This window comes from Mauremys reevesii, linkage group 3 (genome assembly GCF_016161935.1).
Source record: "Mauremys reevesii isolate NIE-2019 linkage group 3, ASM1616193v1, whole genome shotgun sequence".
Lineage (NCBI taxonomy): Eukaryota > Metazoa > Chordata > Testudines > Geoemydidae > Mauremys > Mauremys reevesii.
This window is the reverse complement of record NC_052625.1, coordinates 172,523,175-172,548,301: the sequence shown is the minus strand read 5'-3', so window position 1 is coordinate 172,548,301 and position 25,127 is coordinate 172,523,175. Positions and strand designations below refer to the sequence as shown.

The following is a 25,127-nucleotide window of genomic DNA, read 5'->3' as shown; positions in this document are numbered from 1 at the left end:
AAATTTGCCACAACAATGACAAAATGTTCATTTTTCTCAAAATGCCATGGAAAATGTTGTTTTTTTCATTAAAACAAAAAAATGGCTGAAAATGGGAGTTCTAGTGTGTCATTCTGTTCTCTTGTGTGTCATTGAATCCCTGGATGTGGTGAATAACAGGAGATGTAGACTAGCTGGGTATCCCAGACACAGAGGAGGATGGGAACATGAGATGCAAACTACAACCCACATGAGGCACAACAACTCACATTTTCAGACAAAACATGTCAGGTTTCAGCAAAAATATTTCAACACAAATATCAATGTTACAGTAGGAAAACATATTCCCTGCTAGAATCACCACTATTAATGGCTCTTTCTTCCTCATCCTCCTTTATTTTTGTCTGTATTTCTTACCACTGCAGTCCAATACAGCAATTCACAAATTCACTACCTCTGGGCTGTTGTCCTATCCATTTCCACATTACATCGACTAAAAAGATCAGTAATTATATAGTTAACTCCAACATGCAAAGTGTCACCAGAATAGCTTTGAAGTTAATATTCCAGGGAAATTAATTGGATGCAAGGCAGTTCATACCTTTCTGAACTATTATTTCAGGCTGTCTGCAGATGCAGGCAGACAATCCTACATCATTTTGACTTGATTAATGTTTTCAGCATGTTCTTCACTACTATGGGGTTGCTAGATTTTTTTTAATGAAAGCTTAGATTCCAAATTCTGCATATGCCATGCCAGCCCCCCAAATTAAAAAGAAATGCTTTAAGAGCAGATCTGTCCCACAGACAAATATTTGCCACCTCTGATTTAGCTGCTCACTTTTCCTTTCCAGATGATGCAAACAAATGAGCAGATCTTTGCAGCAAGCTGCTTGTTATCAGAGTTCCCAATAAAAAATGCTTACTTTCCCCAGATGGCTAATTCTGAACAGATTTTGCAAGAAAAACTAATAGATCTGGAATATAAGCAATGTTTAATATTCTCACAGGGATCTGTATTAACAAGAGTAAATATAGTTTTTGTGTAAACAAATATAGTTCTCTATGAAACAAAAAAGATAAAATGAGAAGAACATGGAACTCCAAATGGGAACTGGGATCAAAATGTGAAGTGAATATATAAGAATTCTATTTAAAACATCTTAAAGTCCCACAAGAAAAGCCCAATATAAGGAAATAGAATTGATTCAGAGCTCTTTGCCTGGATGGTTTCATTAGAAGAAGATTTCTGACTCCTGTTGAGAAATTTGAAAGAAACTCTTACCTGTCCTGACAGAAGGGACTGAAGAGGAGAGATGGTACTGTAATGATCCTCGGGGTCTCTGGACAATATTACCTTATTTCTCAGAGTGCCTATGTATGCAGAACTCAACCACTCCTACAAGTACTGGGTGCTGACCTGACTCGGACAATGACCAATGCGGAGGTCAAAACAGTGGGAGACGAAGAAAGCTGGTAGGAGCCCTGGGGTCAGGGAATACCCCCTTGCTCTAATATTCACTGGATGTTGATAGGTCTGCAGTGCCTGTAGAGCTTTGTCATATTTAAGCACTTTTCTCTCTTAAGTAGTGACTTTTTACTACAGGCATTCAACAGGTTCTCTGATATTAGCAGACTGGTGGCATGAGCTTCTACTGCAGTTTGGCATGAAGAGCAAGAAGGCACACCAAGAAGGGGGACTAGTCTAAGTTTATTTAATATACACGAGGGAGTTGAGAGGAAAGAAATTCAGATAACAGGATCCTCAGTCTTACCATGTTTTGCATGAGTTCGGCTATTTGAATGTTCCTAAAAGTAAATACTCTTCTACCATATTTCTGAAGTGGAGCTAGAGAAATTTGGAAGTTGTCTCAGCCTCCAAGGATGGAATCCTCCAATGCAAACCTAATGGAGAAACATCTAGACATGGTGTCTAAGCTGAGTTTGCAAGGATGCCCTCCCAATGTCTGCTCTCACCACAATGGATGTCAGGAAACCAGTTCTGAGAGGAAAATAAATTTGGTTCTATAGAAATTCAGACAACCAGATCCTCTTCATTTGATCTCATCTCCATGGGGCAAGAAAACAGTCTAAGATAGAAATGGCTGCGTCTTTATTTCTCAGTTTATAAATACCTGCCATGTTCCACCTTAAGAGAAGTGTCATGTCAATGGTGACCAGGAGGAGAGCAGAGAAGTATTTTTTTTAATTATTTTTATATATTATTTGAAAAATATATCTTAACAGCAGTTGGGGCTCCTTTGAGATCGAAGACCGTACTGCGTACAAATGCAATATATTTCTATTTATTATTTGAAATATATACTTCACAACATCTTGTGAGTTCCATCTTTTTGTTGTTTGTTTGTTTTTCTGTCGCAACAGGAAAAGAGGCAAATATTAAGTAGCAAAAGCAACAATTACAATTGTGTGTTTATGTCTACAGCCCCCCAAAAGTAGCTCTACCTGCCAGGAATAAGTAATGCTCCATTAAAACTCAATGTTACTCTTAGTTATAATGACAAAAATGCAGTCTTTTTAGAGGGAATGTTGAAATAGGCTGGTTAGGCTCTGTACGTTTTCTGCCTATGCTCCCTATAAAAACCGAGGAAATTCTCCAAGTCTAACAACACTTTTAAAACAATTACTATATTTTATAGGTAAAAATAATTTGTCAGCTGTGGTTTTCTAATAAATAGATGAGGAACTGAACCTTTATATTTCTCTAAGTTTCTAAATCTATTACTTTGCATAAAAAAAAAGGAAAATGAGTCTGTTCAAAGAACGGCAATACTCTAAAACACACGGGTTAGCTCCAATACGGACATGATTAATATCACGGGTCAAAGGCTTACTGAACTGAATAATGTGACACCATATCAAATAAGGTTATGAATATTTAAAATTGTATAAGGAAATAAAAGGAAGGTAGTCTGGCATCTTCAATCTTTCCTCTTGAAAGATGTCACTGGATTTCCATTAGATCCCATTATCTACCTTAATAGAATGCAAAAAAAAAAAGAAAGAAAACTGTAGGGATGAAAACTGGGAAACAGACAACAAACTGAAGGGAAATTAGAATCAGGAGAAAAAAACGTGCATTAAATGAGATATAAAAAAGGAAGAGATATTATAGGAAATATAATCCTAAAATAGAATAAAAGGTCTCAGATTCAAAAAGGGATGAAAATTTAGAACATTTACAAGACCAAAAATAACAAAGAATCCTGTGGCACCTTATAGACTAACAGACGTTCTGCAGCATGAGCTTTCGTGGGTGAATACTCACTTCTTCAGATGCAAGAGACCACGAAAAGCTCATGCTGCAGAACGTCTGTTAGTCTATAAGGTGCCACAGGATTCTTTGTTGCTTTTACAGATCCAGACTAACACGGCTACCCCTCTGATACTTAAGACCAAAAATAGCACTTTTTGAAGTTGTATGTCTATTATCAAGGGATTCTATGAAATATCTTTTACGGATACATAGCACTTCATCTCTAAGCCACCCTTCAATCAAAAATGCTGTCCCATGTCTGATCATTCTCCTTTCCAAACACATCCTGATGCATCTGCTTCCAGACTTAATTAGTTTCTTAATTAGCTTCTTTCTAGTAGCTTAGAAAGTTTGTTTTAGTAGCTGCCGCCCTAGAATGCTGGTCTAAGAGCAAGAATCCAACCTCCAAGTTCCAAACTCTCACTGCCTTCACTAAGATTCTGCCTGGTGCTAGACACACCTAGTCTGAATGGTACAGGGTACAAATCCCTCTACCTGGGAAAATTCTCATACATGAGAAATATCCCTATGCCACATAAAGTAGCCACAGTCAGAAGTTGAAATATCTAAAGTGCTTGGAACAAACTGATAACTGAAGTCACTGTAATTCACCAGCATTTAGTATTAATTGTACATTCATAGATTTTAAGGGCAAGGAAAAAAAAAGTTGTTCCAGTGATTAATTACCCTCATTGTCAAAACATAGTAATTGCTGAGTCTAATAAAATATGTAAACGATCATTAAAATAATCAACTATATCAGAGGGGACTGGGGAATAGCTAATGCTGTACCTATCTATAAAAATGGCATGCAGGTATGTAGCTTCCTTGCCATGTTGTGTGCTTTACAGAAGCAGTGCTCAGAAGCACCCACAAGCAGACAGATGGTCAGCACCAGACATAATGGCTCAAAAAATGAAATTTAAACTCCCTGCCTAACCTGTGTGCTTGAGACCCATATAGCCAGTGGTGGCTGGGACAGAGAAGAGGAAGAGGAGTTATTTGGCCCGAATGCCTGACACCTAGGGTATGTCTACAATGCAGATGAAGCCAAAGCTCTGACTTGGGTTTGAGCCCAAAGACCCCCTTCCATTCACACACATCAGTCTGACCGAGGTCAGCAAGCACTCAAGATCCAGGTCCTAGGACCCCGCTATGGGGTATGTCAGAGCCCAAATCCTGCTGTCATTCCGGTTCAAGGCTTGTCATTGTCGCAATCCGATGCATAGTTATGGCTCTGTATGGCCAATTGTCGGTCCACGGCCATCTTGTCCTGTTAAAAGGACAAGGCAGCCTCCATCTTGGACCAGGTTCTTGTTGCACAGGAGAGGGCAGAGATGCTATCCTGCCCAGCAACACTGGTTGTGTATGCTTTTCTGTTTTGTTTTCTGGGTCATCTAAGGGTTGGGCTAGTGCCGTGTGCAGAGACCTGATCCTGCCCAGCAACTTGTGGTGTCGTGTGCAACATTTTGGTGCTGTGTGCATTTTTCCCGCTCTTTTTGGGCCCGGTCATCTGGAGGTCAGGCTAGTTCTGACTAGCAACTCCAGAGTACTGTATACAGAGACCTAATTCTGCCCAGATACCCCAGTGTGCCATGTGCAAATCCTTCCGACGTGGGGTGGCAACAGCTCGAAACCTGGAGGGAGGGGGAACCAGGGAGCCAATCAGAGACCGACACAAGGGAGTGAGACCCTTTCGATAAAACTAGGTTTCCCCCCAGAAAATCTTGTCTTGACCATCGTCTTTTTTGGTGGAGTGTCCGCGTGTTAGCTAAAGGGCCTGATCAACCTTTTGGCCAGGGTCTCCTCCCGGTATAGCTAGCTCGTAGTGTGGAGTATCCGCGTGTCAGCTGAAGGGCCCGATCAACCTTTCAGCCAGGGTCTCCTCCCGATATAGCTAGCTCGTGTCGTGTCGTTTTGGATTTGTTATCTTGTGGATTTATCTTTTGGATCTATTTTTTGGTTTTTGGATTTCTCGCTTTGGACTTGGTCCCAGTCGCCTCATCATGCTCCTGGTGTCTGTTCTGCTGGTCAGCTGCTCCTGGAGTGCGGTATTTGCTTTTTAATTTCTGGCAGTTAGTATAGTTAGCCTCTCATTTTTCCCTTTCCCAAATTGGTACCAGCCCCAAACAATTGCACATTTGCACACTTGTACATTTGCACATTTGCCTAGCTAGCTTGTTTAATCGTTATAATTGTTATTGAATTGTTAATTGTAAACTGTTTATGTGAATGAATCACTGCTCTGTCTGTGTCTAGTGTGTGTGTTTAACTTGGGAGCTGTCTCTACTTAGAGAATAGCTGACCAAGGGGGTCCAGTCCCCGCGGTCTGAGTGAGTGGAATCTGCCCAGCTGCAGCCGCACCACACTCTGGGTTTACCCTCTGTGTGAAAGCAAGGGTGGCTGAGGCAGTGGCCTGTGGGTCTCTTTTCTGTGTTTGCACCGGGCATCGCCCTGATGAACCTGATTCCTATCTGTGTGATTGCTGTGTCTGAATATCTAGTGTGGTGTGGCGAGCAGTTTACAGTACATTGTTATTGGTTTAAATTTGTTTGCATTGTTTACCTGAGTCCCAGTTGGAAATTGCCTCCTTCCCCGGCCCAAGTTGTAACCTGTCCCTAAATAAACGCAGCCACTTGGCTTTTCAGTGTTACCCTGGTCCTGCCTGTCTTTTCCTCACTCAATACCAAGCTTGAACGAACCCCCAGCTAATTCAGACAGTCATTTTTCAGTGCGGCCGCAGCTCAAGCAGCAGACCCAAGTAAGAAGCTGGCGTATGGATGTATTACCATGACTGAGAGACCTGGGTATAGCAATTGTAAACCTGGGCTTACAATGTAGTGTGGCTCCTCGAGCACAGGCTTGGAAGCAACAATCCCAGGTCTCACAGACCTGGGTTTTCAAGGCTGTGTACACAGTCACCTGCATATGGCTGGGATTGCCCAGATATTTGCATCCAGCTCAGACTAGCACAAAAGCATATTATTTGCGGGGAGGTAAGAAATTCAGCTTCCAACAGCACAAAGAGACACAGCCCCACATGTTGCTCTCTAACAGGACCTACTCCACTCCAGAGGGTGATCAGCCTGCCTGGCAATGCGACATCACAACACTGAGTAATACCTATAATACCCTTAGTTAAGAAAGGACTCTGGAGTGAATTAAGATCTGGTCTATGTGTATATGTACAAGTAAAAGAGTTGAACAGGTGTACCAGCCCTGCTTCACACTGCACCCAAGCAAAGATCAGGTCTGCAACATTTATTTGATTATTCTTTGCAAAATTATGTATTTTAAATCAATCCCACAGAATTCCAACACACACAAAAAGAGTGCACACTAGCCACCCGATCTGCAGAGGGATTCTGCAGGTGCACCATTTTACTTTCTATTTGTGGAACTCTGGTTATAGTCAAGCATTATAGGAATGTAATCACACGTGAGTGGAAGGATCTGATTAACTCCCATTATAATAATTAATTCACTGGTATATCTGTTTCCTTTGATTCTCTTGCATTTTTCTTTTTATTTCAGTTTCCTATCCCTACCTCTTTTTTAATGTAGCCCTATCCTTTCCCCCAATAGAATGCATGTTTCTTCGTGCAACTGGTTGATCACTGTTTTGTTTAAAATGCAGAAAATGTTAATATCCTAGAGGTCATGGGGCCTGGGTACTCATTTATTCACTCTACCGCTAGATGAAACCACCACATGTTCCAAATCTAATAGAGTTCAAGCAACATAAGGACTGAGGCAAACCTGCCATCAACCCAAGGATCACAAAGATCTCAGGCCCATTGGTCTTAAAGTGGCCCTGTAGTGACTTAGAAGGGGAGGGGGCAAATGGCCTCTACCATTCTGGGGAATCATGGGGCTGTATTTAAAATTACATTCAGAGCCTATGAGTTTGTGTCACTTTAAAATTTCCTAAATGAAGCACTGAGGATTCTTCATATATTGTGCTTACATTTAGTAATTGGGTGAAGAAAAATTATTTTTAGTATGAAAATCAGATACCAATTAAATAATCTCTTTGAGATATTGCTCTAATGATAACTACAATCAGGGCCGGCTCTACAGTTTTCGCCGCCCCAAGCAGGGCGCCGAATTGCCGCCGCAGGCGGGGTGGGGGCGGGGAAGCAGTCCCTGTGCCCTTAGGACTGCAGGTGCGTTTCCGTCGCGGCGGCAGCTTCTATGTTTAGCTGAAGCCGCCCCGGACAGCTAAACATAGAAACTGCTGCTGAATTGCTGCGGCGGCGGAAACGCGCCTGCCGTCCTAAGGGCACACGGCAATTCGGTGCGCTGTTTAGGGGCAAAAGAAGGGGGACTGCTACCCCTTGCAGAATGCCACCCCAAGCACCAGCTTGGATTGCTGGTGCCTGGAGCCGGCCCTGACTACAATATTACAAACCCAAATTACGTCTGTCTTTTGGTTTAATAAGTTACTACAGGTAGCCTTCAAAGGTGGATATACAGTATGAAATTACCCGAAGACATAGCACAGAACTCCCAGAGCAAAAATACTGTGTAATTTACTTTTGAATAGATCAACAATATTTAATGATATTCTCAGAGCAGGAAAATTCATTTGATAAAAGCCACCCTTTCTATTGGTGATTAATTTTCCTTGAATGCTTAGGGACTGATTACCAATTACTCAAGTAGACATATCAAAGTCTTGCATAGAGTCTCACTATATTTGTATACTTAGGGGAGATGTGATCTGTTTTCCTGTATCATGAACTTTCTCATATTAGGCCCCATTTCAGCATAACACTGAAGTAGGTGCTTAAATCCATCCCTATTAAAGTTAAGCAAGTGTATCCCAGTGACACATACAGTTCCCTACAATTAGGGTAATAGTCTATTGCTTGACACTTCAGAATTTCACAAACTCAACCAATCCCATTGCCTCAAGGATCTCCAAGACACAGAACAAGAAAACCACTTTAGCACATGCTTTATCTTTAAGCTTATGCTTAAATCTCTTTGACTTCAAGGAGACTTAAACATGAGCTTAAATGTTATCCTGAATACGGATGTTTTCCTGAATCAGGGTTCAAAATAGGAGCAAGAGACTCACACTGTAGCAACATACCTTGGACTGCTCCTGAATAAATTGCAGGGATGTCCCTTCTCTCATGATTCAGCACCTATTGTGACCTGTGTCTTCAGGGGCATAAAGAGTGAAAACCAGAGAGCTAGACAAGCTCCTGTATGGCTCATCGGACTGGACAAAGGACTACAGGCACAGACCCAAAAGTGAGAATCCCATGCAGATAGTACCTTCAGAGAAGATGCATCTCATCTTTTTTTTGTCAATCTTTGTTTTTCAATCATAAGGGGAAAAAAGACAGGCAAATGTAAAAAGACTACAACTAAAAAGCCACATAAATATTAACTGAATTGTTCATAGATTTTAAAAAATTATGTTAGGAATCATTATTCAAATGTGATGAACCGTTCAGCTTCTGCATGTCCATAGAGCTGCCTTGTATGATCTGAATGAGTTTGTTAAATGCCTGTTAAAATATTATCCATCTGAATGAGGGCATAGTTTTCATCTGAAGCCCATGCTTTAGTCTTCAGGGTATTTGGTTTTGTGCAATACAAAAACATGAGACCCATTCTAACATGATAGGCAATGCTATCGTATGAGAGCCACCACACAGGAGACTTCTTGAGGAACTGATAATATGTGAAGGCTTTCCACTCAAAAATATCTTTGCTTGACATCTATGCTCTAGTGAACACCTTGATGAACAGGCACAATGTTCTCCGAACAGATGGTCCTGAATGTATGTAGCCAAGAACATCAAATGTATTTGTGGAGTGCAAGGTTTCAAGCCAAGAATGTTTAAATGGCTGTCTTTCTTGAGCTCATTCCAATTATTACAGAGTATATGGCATCTCTGCTCAGAACTGGATTAAACACAAAAAATAACAGTTTTTTCCAGGAGAACACAATGTGAGGTATAAATCATTTTTAGTGTTCCATGGAAGGTGGTGATGGGGGGAATGCGTTCAGATTAAATATTTAACCAGAGTTGGCTCTCAGTATAAAGCCCTTTGTGAACTGGCAAACTCAAAACTCTCCACCTTCCACCTTTATATTATTTAACTATTTTGATTATGATTTGGTGAGCTGAATCCACCACTCTGTTTCACTGCTGATGTATGTCTGCCTCTGCATGTTATATCAGCTACATGCACAGCACAACAGCAGTAAACAGTCAAATTACTACAGTCTCGCAGCCCTCACAGAAATGGAGTGAGGAATTGGGGCAACCATCACATAATTGAAAAGCCCATGAGTCTATGGTTTGAAATAGTTTGTACTGCTTGGCCAATAGGAAATATACTCTATTTACAAAATAAACCACTGCCGATGCAAAGAAAAGATTCATATGGGCATAATTATTATTTTAATATTTTTGAATAACTTTAAAAACAGACAGATTTAGATACAGCATCCCACAACTTTTCCCAGATTAATGGGTGTTGTGTATTTGGTTGTCATGGTTTTTGTTGCTATGGCAACTGAGTTAGATTATTATGGGTTAGCTCAACCGGTTTCGACCGGCTGAGTGAGCTCTCTGTGTCTGTAAATAAAATGGAGGTTTTGGTTAGCTGCCTGCTCTCTGGCCTCAAGTGATTGCTTCCTACGCCGGCTGCCCCAAGGATTTAACACTGGCGACGAGGATGGGATCCTGGTGCTGCTCCAGTAACAGAAGGAAGTAGAAGTCAAGGTAAAGAACAAACAAACAAAAAAAGCTGCTTGTTTGCACTGACTGTGAAAGTGAAACTAAAAATCATGGCTACTCTGACCAGGCCCCTGGAGCCTTTTGATGAGAATACAGAGCAGTGGCATGTGTATACTGAGCGTTTTGAGCTTTTTGGTATTGCAAATGACATTACAGAAGCGAAGAAGGTGCCAATATTCTTAACTGTTGTAGGGGCTAAAACCTACTCTCTGCTACGCAGCTTACTGCACCCTGTTAAGCCTGAGACTAAATCTTACAGTGACATTGTGGAAATCCTGGGGTCTCATTTCTCCCCAAAACCACTGGTAATTGCTGAAAGATATAGGTTCCACAAAAGAGACCAAAAGGAAGATGAAACAGTTGTACAATTTGTAGCCATTTTAAAAAGCTAGCAGAACACTGTGAATTTAAAGAGATGTTAAATGATGCCCTGCGTGACAGGTTAGTGTGTGGCCTCTGCAGTGAAGCTATACGGAAGCGCCTACTGACAGAGGCTCAGCTTACATTACAGAAGGCTGTTGATATTGCTGTCTCCATGGAACTGGCTACAAGGGAGGCACAATACATCGGTGCATCCCTAGGGTGCAAAAAGTGTCACAAGAACTGACCCACAAAACGGTGCAGAGTCAAGAATGTTACCGCTGTGGTAAGCTGGGTCACCAGGCATCAGAATGCTGGTGTAAGGACCTGGTGTGTCGACACTGTGGCAAAAAGGGACACATTGAGTATGCCTGTAAACAAAAGAAAAAGAGGCCTGTGGTCTGGCCGACAAAAAGAGGAACCTTGCATACCCTAGAGCAGACCCAGGATGATCAAGGTGACACCTCCTCACAAGAGGAAGTGCCACTGCATGTTTTGTCTTTGGCAGCGGGCTCACATGAATACTGGGTAACCCCTTTATTGGAGGGCAAACCTATACGCATGGAACTAGACACCGGTGCAGCTGTCTCGCTGGTTCCTGAGACTGTGTATAAGGAAAAGCTACACCATCTTCCGCTTAAGGCAACAAAAACTGTTCTGAAGACGTATACAGGTGAAGCTGTGCCCATGTTGGGCACTATTGATGTTAAGGTGGAGCTCAATGGACAGGCAGCTAAATTGCCACTGTTTGTGGTGAGAGGTGACTACCCAGCCTTAATGGGTAGGTCTTGGCTTGGGAAGATTCAACTGAACTGGGCAGAAGTGCACCGGATGACTAAAGAAGAAACCAGTCTAACCCTTATTCTAAGGAAACATGCTGCTGTTTTTGGAGATGATTTGGGAAGTATGAAGGGAATCACTGTGACATTGAACATTAAACCTGACAGTCCACCAAAATATCTGAAAGCCCGAACTGTGCCATATGCCATCAGGCCAAAAGTTGAAGCAGACCTGGAGCGCCTGGTCACCAATGGAGTCCTAATACCAGTTACCCATAGCTCATGGGCCACTCCTATCGTTCCAATCGTGAAGAAAGATGGCTCTCTCCGGATTTGCGGTGATTTTAAAGTCACTGTCAACCCAGTGTTGTGTGCAGAGCAATACCCGGTTCCCCGCATCGATGACCTCTTCGCAGGCCTGGCTGGGGGACAAAAGTTCAGTAAGATTGATCTGAGTCAAGCATATTTACAGATGCACGTCGATGAAAAGTCCCAAGAGCTGTTGACTATTGTGACTCATAAGGGGCTTTATCGATACTGTCGCCTACCCTTCGGAATAACATCTGCTCCCGCCCTGTTCCAGAGGGCTATGGACCAGATCTTGTGTGGCTTGTCAGGAGTTCAGTGCTATCTGGATGATATCCTGGTCACTGGAAGAAATGAAGAGGATCACTTAAAGAATTTAGAGGCTACCCTACAAAGACTGGAAGAGTATGGCCTACGAGTTCGCAAAGACAAGTGTGAATTCTTCAAGCCCTCTGTTGAATATTTGGGACACATCATTGATTCTGCAGGTCTTCATAAGGCCCCTGCAAAAGTTAAAGCTATTGTGGAGGCTCCCCACCTCGAAATGTAAGCCAGCTGCGCGTTTCTAGGACTCCTGAACTATTATGGAAAGTTCATCTCACAGTTAGCCACACTGCTAAAACCACTTCATGAGCTCCTTGGGCAGAACAAGGCCTGGAAGTGGACTGAAGCCTGTGATGTTGCGTTTAACAAAGCTAAGGATGCACTGCTAAATTCTGAAGTTCTAACGCACTTTGATCCATCCTTACCACTGCAATTGGCCTGCGATGCCTCCCTTATGGAGTGGGAGCAGTCGTGTCACATATTATGCCTTCAGGAGAAGAGAGACCTATTGCTTTTGCTTCACGCACTCTAAGCAAAGCAGAAACTAACTACGCCCAAATCGAACGTGAGGCATTAGGAATTGTTTTTGGAATTCGGAAGTTTCATCAGTACCTGTTTGGGCGAAAATTTATTCTTCTCACAGACCATCGACCTCTGACATCAATTTTTGGACCCTACACAGGCATTCCCCCATTAGCTGCTAGTCGTATGCAACGTTGGGCATTGTTACTTTCAGCACACACATATGAAATCAAATATCGGAAATCCACTCTGCATGGCAATGCAGATGGCCTCTCAAGGTTGCCTTTGCCGGTCAAACACCGAGATAGTGCCCAAAAGGAAATCTTCTACTTTGAACAGGTAGAGAATACACCCATCACTGCTACTCAGATAAAGAAGGCAACTCGCGTTGACCCAGTATTGTCCCACGTTATGAACCTGGTGATGCATGGAAAATCTCGACAAATCTCTCCGGTCTCATCCGACCTTGTTCCCTACATGTCCAAGCGGACGGAGTTATCGGTCCAATCTGGTTGTTTGTTGTGGGGGAGACGTGTCATTATTCCACCACCACTGAGATCACAGATGTTAGAACAGTTACATTCCGGTCACTGTGGAATAGTGCGCATGAAGGAAATTGCACGAAGCTATTTTTGGTGGCCTGGACTGGACAGCGCTATTGAAGAGAAGGCAAAAGCTTGTATGTCATGTCAGGGTGTGAGGAATGCACCCCAGTGGGCACCCCTACACCCATGGGACTGGCCTGAAAACCCGTGGCAACGTATTCACGTTGACTTTGCTGGCCCCCTTGAAGGAAGCATGTTCTTGGTGGCAATAGATGCCCATTCTAAATGGCCAGAAGTCTCTATAATGCAGTCCACTTCGGCAGAGAGTACTATCCAAAAACTACGAGGACTCTTTAGTCGTTTTGGTCTGCCAGAACAACTTGTGAGCGACAACGGACGCAGTTCGTTTCTCAGGAGTTTCAAAATTTTATGAAGGCAAATGGGATACACCATCACGTCAGCACCATATCATCCGTCCACCAACGGATTAGCTGAAAGATTTGTGCAGACAATGAAAAACGCTTTGAAATCAGCAAGGGGACAACACTCCATTCAAAAGTGTCTGGATACCTTTTTACTTTCCTACAGAAACACACCTCATGCTACGACCCACGCATCTCCGGCCTTTCTAATGATGGGACGACAGCTGCGCACTTGCTTTGATCTGCTGAAACCTTCTGAACCCCGACAAATTGTGCAACATCAGCAGCAATATCAAGTCATCAGACGGGCACCCAGAGCAAAAGACCGAACCTTTAGCCCAGGACAGCCAGTTTTGGCTCGGAATTATACTTCCAGAGCTAAATGGGTTCCAGCCACAGTCATCACTCAAACAGGACCTGTTTCCTACACAGTCCGGACTGCAGAGAATCTTACCTGGCGGCGACATGTAGATCAGCTGTTGCCAGGTCATGCCAGTCCTCAGGACCCATCTGCAGGTGAGGGGTCTGACTTCACCTCTTCTGGTGAGGGACCGAATCACGAGTCACCTGTTTCTGACTGTTCTCCTCCATTACTGCCGGCGGCTGAGATACCCCTTTGCCCAGCACGAGCTGATACCACCTCCTCACCTGTTCGTGCTGCGGACCCTGAGCCCCTAGTGCACTCGGGTGCAATAACACCAGAAGTTCGCCGTAATCCACCTAGAGACAGAAGGCCTCCTCATCGGCTGGATCTTTAGCTAGGGCGAACCCACGGTTATGGGGCAAAATAATCCCCAGGGTTTAGCCGGGAATGGAGGCAGTCTACCCTCCTTCTCTAGTCTAGTGTGTGTTTTATTTAGGGGATGTTCTTATTACGGGGGGAGGAATATGTTGTGTATTTGGTTGTCATGGTTTTTGTTGCTATGGCAACTGAGTTAGATTATTATGGGTTAGCTCAACCGGTTTCGACCGGCTGAGTGAGCTCTCTGTGTCTGTAAATAAAATGGAGGTTTTGGTTAGCTGCCTGCTCTCTGGCCTCAAGTGATTGCTTCCTACGCCGGCTGCCCCAAGGATTTAACAATGGGGACTGCTTAATCATGTCCACAATTAACGAAGGGGTGCAGGAGATGTCAGATATCAAGAATAAAACCAAAGAAGAATTATACAATTTATACCGTGATTCAGAAAAGAAGTCCACATGTATGGACCCTTATTGCCCTTTATAGTAGTACTTAGATTCTATATGGATATTAGGGGCTATCTGGTCTGAACCCTTTGAAACACAGGAGCCTTTAATTGTGAATTCATTGAGAGCAAGAAACTTTATCTCTTTATTTGGCTGCAAAGTAAACCTATTGTGCATTTTACTAATACAGTCATCATCATGTTCCTATTACGCCTCTGAGATTTAGGGCAGTGATGAAGCTCCTCCACTCCTGTCTGTATCTGACATGTCTTTCAATGGTTTCCCAGCTGTGCCCCAGATTTTTCAGCTTGGCTTCCACAGCTCTTCAAAATGTTGTTTACGGGCGGCCTCGTTTTCACTTGCCTTCAGCTGTTCATCTTATTGCTACTCTGGTGATGGAATTAGTTTCCATCCAAAGCACATGACTGATCCATCTCCAACTCCTCATGGCAATAATGGTGCTCAGATACTCTTGGCTGCACTGTGTCAATAGATCTTGGTTTGAGATTGTTCTGGGCCAAAAGATACAGAGGATTTTTCTGAGGCAGGTTGTATGGAATGAAGACAGTTTGGACATGTCATACTTTCTCATTCCCCTGCACTCTGCACTATAAAGTAGTGTTGAAAGTACGCAGATCTGATAAATCTTGAGTTTGGTTTTGGTATTGTATTTTGATGATTTCCAGACTGTATTTAAGCTCCTGAAGGTGTTCCTGGCATTACTGATTTTGTTCCAGATGTCCTGGCTTGTTCCACCATCCTGACTGATGATGATGCCCAAGTATATGAATGTTTCTACATTGGTGAGAACATAATCCTCTATCCATACTGGTGATGGTGAGGCAATATTAAAGGTCATGATATCTGTCTTATTGTGGTTGATTTTCAGTCCAATTTGCTGGCTGAATGAGTCGAGTTGTTTTTTCTTGTATATGGTTTGGGTATGTGATAGGAGATCAACATCATCTACGAAGTCCAGGTCTTCAAGGGATGACAAGAGTGTCCATTTAATGCCTCTTGGCACGTCTTCTGTTGTACACCACATTACACAGATGATGGCAATGCTGAAGAGGATTGCAGACATGACACACTCCTGGCTTACTCAGTTTTAAGGTCAAAACAAGAGAGCACTGTGATCAACACTGCATGTAAAGTTGAAATAGAAGGTTTTGATGACACTGATTATATGGAAAGGAATTCCATATGCCCACAGAATGTGCCATAGGCTGGTCCTGTGAATGCTATCAAAAGCCTTCTCAAAGTCTATGAAATGTATGTAGAGTTGCCGTTGCCATTCTAGGCACTGTTCTATTATGTTTTGTAGAGTGAAGATCTGGCCTATGCATCCACGCCCTTTCCGAAAACCAGCTTGCTCTTTTCTGACAACGCGATCAACTGCCTCTGATATATGCTGGACTATGATCTTACACAATATTTTGCTTGGCACAGATAAAAGTGTGATACCACACCAGTTATTACAATCACTGAGAGTTCCTTTCTTGGTATCTTCACTATAACTCCATTGGTCCACTCATCTGATAATACAGTATCATAAGTAAACTTAGTAGTAACGTTTATGATTATGTAATACATGTAAGAGTTGTACAAAGATAGAAGGTATTAACAACACTTAAAAATGCCACATAGTCATCTGCACATAAACTGCACAAAAGCTTGCCTTTACAGTAATCTCAGAAGAAAGAAGAATGGAACCTGGAAATCCTTGTTAATATCAAAGCTTCTAAAAAATTGCAGAAAACTAGACACCTAGAAAAAAGCAAAGATGGGGGGAAGTAAAACCCCTTACACTTTTTTTCTTTTTGGATCAAATTCACTATTTTAGAAACATTCTATTTATATCAATAATACACCAGGAGTGCATATAATGGTTTCCACGGCATGTAAAGATATGGACCCTGCGACAAAACTTACAATTAAATATTTCCATCAGGTTTGCCATTACTTTGTAATTATTTCTTCCTTCTAAAGATATTGTACCTAATTAATTAACTGGCTATCCTAAAATATCTGCACATCATAACCAGATGTATTTTATTCCTTCTAAAGTAATTTAGGTGGGTAAAGATCAGTCAGTGTCACACGACATGTGAAATCTATATTTTTCAGTTCTCCACTTCAAAATCCTTTAATTGCATCTGTCTAGAAAGATCCACAAACATATGAACTTTTTTCCATTTTTTTTAAATGGGGTTTTGTCCAAAAAAAGCAAAAGAAAGAAATCACATTACTATTGCTTTTCCCAAGGACTCTTCCCTCTTTTAGACATACACAGTAAAACACTTTGCTCCTAATCGGACACAGCTTTTCCCCCCCGCAAGGGTGACTCATATTTTCTTCCAAAAGGCACCGATAATGAACCCTATAGTTCATCCACTGTCTTATTCCAGAAAGTGTTCAGATATACTCGCACTGAGCACTGTATTAATATCTAGATAGCTAGTCAGAGATAGCTCTTTCCTTCTTTTATACCAAAGTTTTCCTCTGTGTGTGATATTCCATCATTTCCAGGAAAGACAACCTTTTCCATATCAAATTTTAATACCATCCATTTCAAGTTTTGCAATATTATATTTCACTGTCAATTTATTAACATTCTCCTCCTGTTCCCACTTACTGTACTTATCCATGAGGAAATTCTTTATGCAATCTCATATAATCAACTGCATGTCTAACACATCTTCACTCTGATATTTATGTGCTGGTATTAAAATGCACATTTGTGTTGGACCAGTGTGGACTCTGATATTAGTGTCTCTCGTATGTAAATCATTTTTATTTGGAATGTGTGTGTGTTTGAATTAATTTGTTGATTTGGCCTTGAGCTCCCATTTCACTCTGGCTATCAAGAGCTCCAGCAACCTGAATAATAAGTACAATACATGTGGTAGGTCATGAATGGAAAATTAATACGTAAGAGAGAGGCCATGGAGAACATGAAACACTAGTGATATGTTTTCCCCCTCTTTGTGAAGGCTGTTGAGGATGGTGTAGGCTTCAGATAGGTATATGTAAAAGGCAGTCCTTTTGTTTATACCATGAGTCTTAATTTATTAGAGTACTGGATGAGCACCTATAATTATATTTTAAACATTTGAAGTCATAACAGTAAGCTTGTTATTCTGCATAGGAAATGGGCTGCTGCATGTGGTACTGAGGAACTTCTTTTTGACACCCCCACTGAACTCTCAGTTGAGTCACTCACCGTATCGGGCGGTAGCGCGATTTTTCGGGGGATCGGATGTATCTCGTCTCTAGACGCGCGATATCGCCGATCCAACGCGATCTATATCGATCCGTCTCTCCCTCGCCACGCGGCGGTGGTGGCGGGCGCCGACATGAGAGCCGGACATCGATCGCCCCCGCGAGGAAGGAGGTGCTCGAGATATATACTACTTTTCAGCCACGTTATTCACGTAGCTTGCTGCTGCTTATATCTTATATCGATTTTTCCCCTTAGTGTAGACCAGCCCTTAGTTACAGTAATCCAATTTGGAAGTTACAAACAGAACAATTGCAGTTGCTAGGCTGTCATCTGAGAGGAGTCTCCTAGTTAGCTGAAGGAGGAAGACATGTATTTCTTGTTGCTATTGATATTTGAGTGTTTAAGAGCAGTAATGAGTCCAGTAAGACCTAGACATTTCTCACTATCTTGCTAATCAGATGTTGGTGAAATTAATGACATTGGGTTTTTCCACTCTTCCTACTTGCAATCTTGATGAATGGAGTGCAACTAGAAACAGCTCTTTTCAATCCAGATCCTCTCTTGAGACATCTGGGGCTATGTCTACACTGCAATTAAAACCCATATCTGGCCTGTGCCAGCTGACTCAGGGTCATGGGGTTCAGGCTGAGAGGCTGTTTAGCTGTGGTAAATGTTCAGAGTTAGGTTGGAGCCTGAGATCTGGGACCCTGCTGCCAAGCAGGATCCCAGAGCGTGGGCTGCAGCCTAAGCCAGAACAGCTACACCGCAATTAAACAGCCCAGTGAGCCCAAGTCAGCTGGCACAGACCAGCCAAAGATGTCTAGTTACAGTTTAGACATATCCTGAGTGATTGCACTAAGGTAGCAAATGGGTTGCATGGGATGTAAGAGAAAGCACTACTGACACTCTACAGGATGTGTGCATGCATGCATGTGTGTGTGTGAGGGGGTGGCTGGGTGTGTGTGAGTGGGTGTGAGGAATAGTATAAATGGGGCTATGCTGTTATCAGTGGAAAGGAGGACATCTTGAATTGAGATCAGCAACCAAACTGAAACCTGGTATATGGCTCCAGAAAGGAAATTCTAGGAAGGGAAAGGAATTGAATAAACTATCAGAAAGTGAAGGAAGTTAATATTGTAGTCAAAGAGGTGTAAGTGAGGGCATATTTCTTCCTGGGAAACTTAGGTGTAAGCGCAGCGCAGTCACCCCTGTGGCGCCTCCTGCTGGTCGTCCTTGGGAATTAGCTCGATTTCCAGCCCGGAGCGCCTTCTGCAGGCCGGTGATCTGCCTGCTACTTGGCCCCTGTGTCCCTCCTGGACCCGGTGCCCTGTTATCTGGGGCGCTGCCCCCTGGCAGTAACCCCTCAGTCTTAGGGTCTCCCCTCCCCGGGGAACCCCCTACCCACTATCTCCACCTCGCCTCAGTATATGGCTACTGCCAGTCATCGTCTAGCCCCCACGCCCTGGGGCAGACTGCAGTATCAGCCTACTCATCACCAGCAAGGTTGGGTTTGGAGCTGCTGCCTTGGCCTACCCCTGGGCTGCCTTCTGCAACCCCCAGTACCTATTTGCCTTCTGCTAGGCCTCAGCCTGGGGCTTTCCAGGCTGGAGCTCCCCAGCTCCTCTGCCTTTCCCCAGTCCTGCTTCACTCAGGTACCCTGCTTCTAGCTCCCTGCAGCCAGGCCCATCTCCCTCTACAAACAGAGAGAGACTGTTGAGCTCCTGGCTCCCAGCCTCTTATATAGGGCCAGCTGAGGCCTCACTGGGGCGTGGCCCAGCTGCGGCTACTTCCCCAATCAGCCTAGCAGCTTTTTCCCCTACCACAGCCCTCTCCCAGGGCTGTCTTTAAACCCCTCAGGGAAAGAGTGGGTGACCACCTCACTACATTAGGATATTTGTCTAAAGGAAATAAAATAAATACAAATTCCTCTGAAACATCATCCCTTAGTTATTAATCAGCTATGCAAGGCAGCGGACTTTTTTAAAAACAAACAAACAGATGAGGCACAGGTCACAAAGTAATTATTTCCATCCTTGCCCAATGTATATTTGAATAGCTATTAAAAGATTACATTATTTAGAAGCAGCAGACAGAACTGGGAGGTGGAGCCACCTCCAGTGGCTTCTTGTGTATATCCACGGGGCCTCTTCTGAGGAGGGGGTGGACAGGGAGGTGCAGGGCACAGGTGCCATTTCACCCCCACTAAGCTCCTTCAGCTCAAGCTTAACTGCTATAATTCTGCTAGGGCAGGATAGGCAACCTATGGCATGCGTGCCGAAGGCAGCACACGAGCTGATTTTCAGTGGCACTCACACTGCCCAGGTCCTGGCCACCGGTCCAGGGGAGGCTCTGCATTTTAATCTAATTTTAAATGAAGCTTCTTAAACATTTTAAAAACCTTATTTACTTTACATACAACAATAGTTTAGTTATATATTATAGACTTATAGAAAGAGACCTTCTAAAACATTAAAATGTATCACCGGCACGCGAAACCTTAAATTAGAGTGAATAAATGAAGACTCGGCACACCACTTCTGAAAGGTTGCTGACCCCTGTGCTAGGGCCTCACCAAGCAGTGGTTACCACAGCAGTGCACTTATAAAGTGACTCCTGGGAGTGGTAAATTGCCCTAGTAATAAGGCAGCTTATTCAGGCACTGTTAGCCATGCCAAGATTTGAGTCTCACACAACACTACATTCTTGGAACCTTCTGGCATTGCGTTTTGCTACTGCAGAGAGTGAGTTGTGAAATTTAAATCAAATCATAAGTTGTCCTTAAATCTGTATATATTTATCAACAAAATAAAAAAAATGCAAAATGTATTTTATAGCTTGTGGAGATTTTTGGTTACTCTGTGACTCATGTTGCTGGGCTGACTATCTGCCACAGCACAAGGGCTTTTCAGTAGTACAGAAATCACAGTATGATATCACTCTTTCTCAAATTAATTTACTTGCTTCAAGTAGTAGCTCATCTTAATACTCTTCTCAGAGCTATATTTCCAACTAGGCTGTCAATTTCATTATTATTAACACCTGGGATACACAAATTCTTATTCACATTGAGCATGTCTGAATGTTCATTCAGAAGATTTACCTGAGATCAGTCTGCCTTTCTCTATCATTCTTTCGTCTTGCAGCTCTCTGCATGATAACTGGTAGAACTGGCAGGTCAGATTTCTGATTAAAATATTTATATTTTTGTCTAGTTTGTACCCTAAAGAATACTACTAGGGACGGTCCTCTTTTTGTATCTCTTATAAACAGAGAAGATATCTCAGAGAAAGGAATCTGCCCTTCCCCAAGGTCACCAATGACAGTTGTGCCTGGATAGGTTCTCTCAGCCTCATTAGTATTAAATCCTTGATTAAATATAATTCTGGTAACTGAAAGTACTGACACTTTGGGGGAAGTTATTTTTTTTTAATCTTGTGTGCAGGATATTTCTATCATTTAGAGATTGTATATCTCCCAAAGACAATGTGGTGCATGGGACGTTTGGATTTCCACTTTCTCATGCTCTTTGTATGCAATTTTTACTTTTATACTGAAGCTGGACATGATTTTTAGGAAGGAAAATGTAGCTATTAGAGGTACCTCTGAATGTTTGTATCCATCAATATTCTATAAGAAAGAACCCTAATTGGATCAGCAACTCATATCTTGTAATAATCATCAATGTCATTTTCTGTGCTGTTGACATACAATAATTCAAAATGGATGGGATATTAGTATGGCGTGTACAGCCAAAATAACTAGTTTGTACACTTATCCATATGCAGGGAGTTTAGACTTGACATAGCTGAAGGTTTCTAACCATCAGGGGACATAATATTTCATAAAAAACAGTATTTCAGACTGACTTGAACTGGCCATCAGGAAATTTAGACTTGAAATTAGACAAAGGTTTCTAATCATCAGAGGAGTGAAGTTCTGGAACAGCCTTCCAAGGGGAGCAGTGGGGGCAAAAGACATATCTGGCTTCAAGACTAAGCTTGATAAATGTATGGAGGGGATGGTATGATGGGATAGCCTAATTTTAGCAATTAATTGGTCTTTGACTTAGTGGTAAATATGCCTAGTGGCCTGTGATGGGACGTTAGATGGGGTGGGATCTGAGTTACTACAGAGAATTCTTTCCTGTGTGCTGGCTGGTGAGTCTTGCCCACATGCTCAGGGTTTGGCTGATTGCCATATTTGGGGTTGAGAAGGAATTTTCCTTCAGGGCTGATTGGCAGAGGCCCTGGAGTTTTTTCGCCTTCCTCTGCAGTGCGGGGCACAGGTCACTTGCTGGAGGATTCTCTGCACCTTGAAGTCTTTAAACCATGATGTGAGGACTTAAGTAGCTCAGACATAGGTTAGGGGTTTGTTGCGAGAGTGGGTGGGTGAGATTCTGTGGCCTACATTGTGCAGGAGGTCAGACTAGATGATCATAATGGTCCCTTCTGACCTTAAGGTCTATGGTCTATGACTGAAGAGTCTAATCTTCAGCCCCAAGCTTCAGTAGGCAATGGATATGTACAGCTTCTCCCACACTATGTTTACTAGTAGGTAAGTGGTTCTACACTGTTTGGGGATAGCCAATGGGCCAGCAAACAGGAAACTACAGCAGCTCTGCTCCACAGTAGACAGAGGCATGGATTCCCATGGTGTAGCACTAAACCCTGTTCAATGCTACTCACTGCCTTCCGCAGACATACAGTTAAAGGGTCTCTTTCAATATGCATCTTTTAGGGACAGATTTTCAATCTCGAGTGCAATAGGTACCCCACAAAACATGCATGTACCCAGTGCTCCCACAAAGCCCAGCATTTGTGCATGGAAGTTTTAAAAGTTACCTACATTGTTACAAATTTGTGTGTCTGATTATTTAACTTAAACATACAAATGCAATTTTTGAGTGAACCTGTTGTGTCCATGATGGCCCTAAATGACTTTCTTTTATTGAAAACTTCAATTTCGGATGATTACAATTATTTTATGATTAGAGCATTCTCCTTATTCCTAGTTGCCTACTTTTTATTTTATTATTATTTATTTTCTTGCCATGCCTGTACTGTGCATTTTTAAGAGTGAAGTTCACCTTAGTGCCCTCGATGCTGGGATAAATTCCATCTTTGGTGCAGGGCTTAATTGGTACATAGGGTCTTGTTTAGGTTATTTGGACTGGGTGATTGTCAGTGTAATGCTTTAATTGTGTGTTTTATTACATTGATTCATATATTTATTCAGCATTGTTGATGGCTGCCATTTGCATCTAGGCAGGTTTAGTCATACCATATGGCGATGAATTACAGTTCTGGAAAATGATTCTAGTTGGCTTATATCTGTTTATCCCATGTTATTAAAATTAAGTGATGCAGTCATTTTCTCATGTCAATTTTTTTTCTCCACAAAGGAATGTTAAAGGCAATGTTTATAATCAGGACATGCTACTGTCAAAAACATTTCTAAGCTGAGCATTTATCAGATAAAATTTTAACTACCATTCCCCAAGAACTTTATAAGATTAAGATTATCTGAAATCAGAATCAAAGACAATTGTCCATATGCAGCCATTCAATATTTGCTGAAAGACTTAAAGATACCATAATGCTGATGTAATGATTCATAAATACACTTAATTCGGAGTTACAGTGAACTTCATTTTCAAAAAAGACTATCATATGCATAACACCAGAAACCTATTTAAGTATAGATATAGATATATATATTTACCTGCTTGGTCTTTAAATATTTTTGATATGACGACAGGTACTTTGTGCTCAGCACCACCCTGTAAAAGATGTGTATAAATAATGAAATCTCAACTGAGACCATCATGCACTAAACATACTGAAGTTTAAAAAGAGAAATGAAAACAAAACATTATCCATACCTTTATACTTAAGCCCAAGCCACCAACTGGTTGTCTATGAAGTGTAACAGCTCTGTGCTTTAAAAAAGGGTAGAAAAAATAAATTTAGGTGAAAATACAATGCCTGGACATGCATTTAAAATGTATGCTACCTAATCAGTTTTATTTACCTATTACATTAATTTTGAAAATTTGCCCTTATATCAGAGGATGATGTTCACTCCATCCAGAGGGCTGATGCAAGAATATGTGCCAGTTGGCTGCTAATATTCACCCAAGAGTCATCTGCATTTTGGTGGTGTTCTAAGTATATATAATAAAGTCTGCTTGGGTTATAATTATGGCTGTCAAGTGATTAAAAAAATAACTGTAATTAATCGTGCGATTTAAAAAAATTGATCGTGATTAATCACACTTAACAGAATATCATTTATTATTTTTTATTTTTTTTTTTTTTTTTTTTTTTTTTATTTTATATTCAATTCAAAAATATACAGTAGCTCACTTTATTTTTTTTTTATTTTTACATATATTTAAAAAAAAAAAAAAAAAAAATATGTATCAATTCCCCCATCACAAGTACTGTAGTGCAATCTCTTTATCATGAAAGTTGAACTTACAAATGTAGAATTATGTATTAAAAAACGGCATTCAAAAATAAAACAATGTAAAACTTTAGAGCTTACAAGTCCACTCAGTCCTACTTCTTGTTCAGCCAAATAAGATTGTTTACACTGGCAGGAGATAATGCTGCCTGCTTCCTGTTTACATCATCACCTGAAAGTGAGAACAGGCATTCACATGGCACTGTCGTAGCCAGCATCAAAAGATATTTACATGCCAGATGTGCTAAAGATTCATATGTCCCTTTGTGCTTCAACCACAATTCCAGAGGACATACGTCCATGCTGATGATGGGTTCTGCTCAATAATGATTCAAAACAGTGCAAATCAATGCATGTTCATTTTCATTATCTGAGTCAGATGCCACCAGCAGAAGATTGATTTTCTTTTTTTGGTGGTTCGGGTTCTGTAGTTTCCATGTTGGAGTTTTGCTTTTTTAAGACATCTGAAAGCATGCGCCACACCTAATCCCTCTCTGATTTTGGAAGGCACTTCAGATTCTTAATCCTTGGGTTGAGTGCTGTATCTATCCTTAGAATTTTCACATTGGTATCTTCTTTGAGTTTTGTCAAATCTGCAGTGAAAGCGTTCTTAAAATGAACAACATGTGCTGGGTCATCATCCGAGACTGCTATAACATGAAATATATGGCAGAATATGGGTAAAACAGAGCAGGGGACATACAATTCTCCCCCAAGGAGTTCAGTCACAAATGTAATTAACACATTTCTTTTTAAATGAGCATCATCAGCATGGAAGCATGGTCTCTGGAATGGTGGCCGAAGCATTAAGGAGCATATGAATGTTTAGCATATCTGGCACGTAAATACCTTGCAATGTTGGCTACAAAAGTACCATGCGAACACCTGATCTCACTTTCAGGTGACATTGTAACTAAGAAGCAGACAGGATTGTCTTCTGCAAGTGTCAACAAACTTGTTTGTCTTAGCGATTGG

General features: G+C 41.8%; 1 protein-coding gene across 4 annotated transcripts in view; it reads right to left on the bottom strand.

Annotated features, from left to right (window-relative positions):
• The window catches only part of SNTG2 (syntrophin gamma 2), a 479,465-nt gene that overhangs the window by 200,783 nt on the left and 253,555 nt on the right, over positions 1-25,127 (bottom strand). For all 4 annotated transcript variants that reach the window (XM_039528153.1, XM_039528152.1, XM_039528151.1 and 1 more), the window contains exons 3-4: positions 23,569-23,625; positions 23,409-23,466 (exon numbers count right to left, since the gene is read on the bottom strand). In XM_039528153.1, the coding sequence (XP_039384087.1) occupies positions 23,409-23,466; positions 23,569-23,625 (115 nt within the window). The remainder of the gene's footprint in view (positions 1-23,408; positions 23,467-23,568; positions 23,626-25,127) is intronic.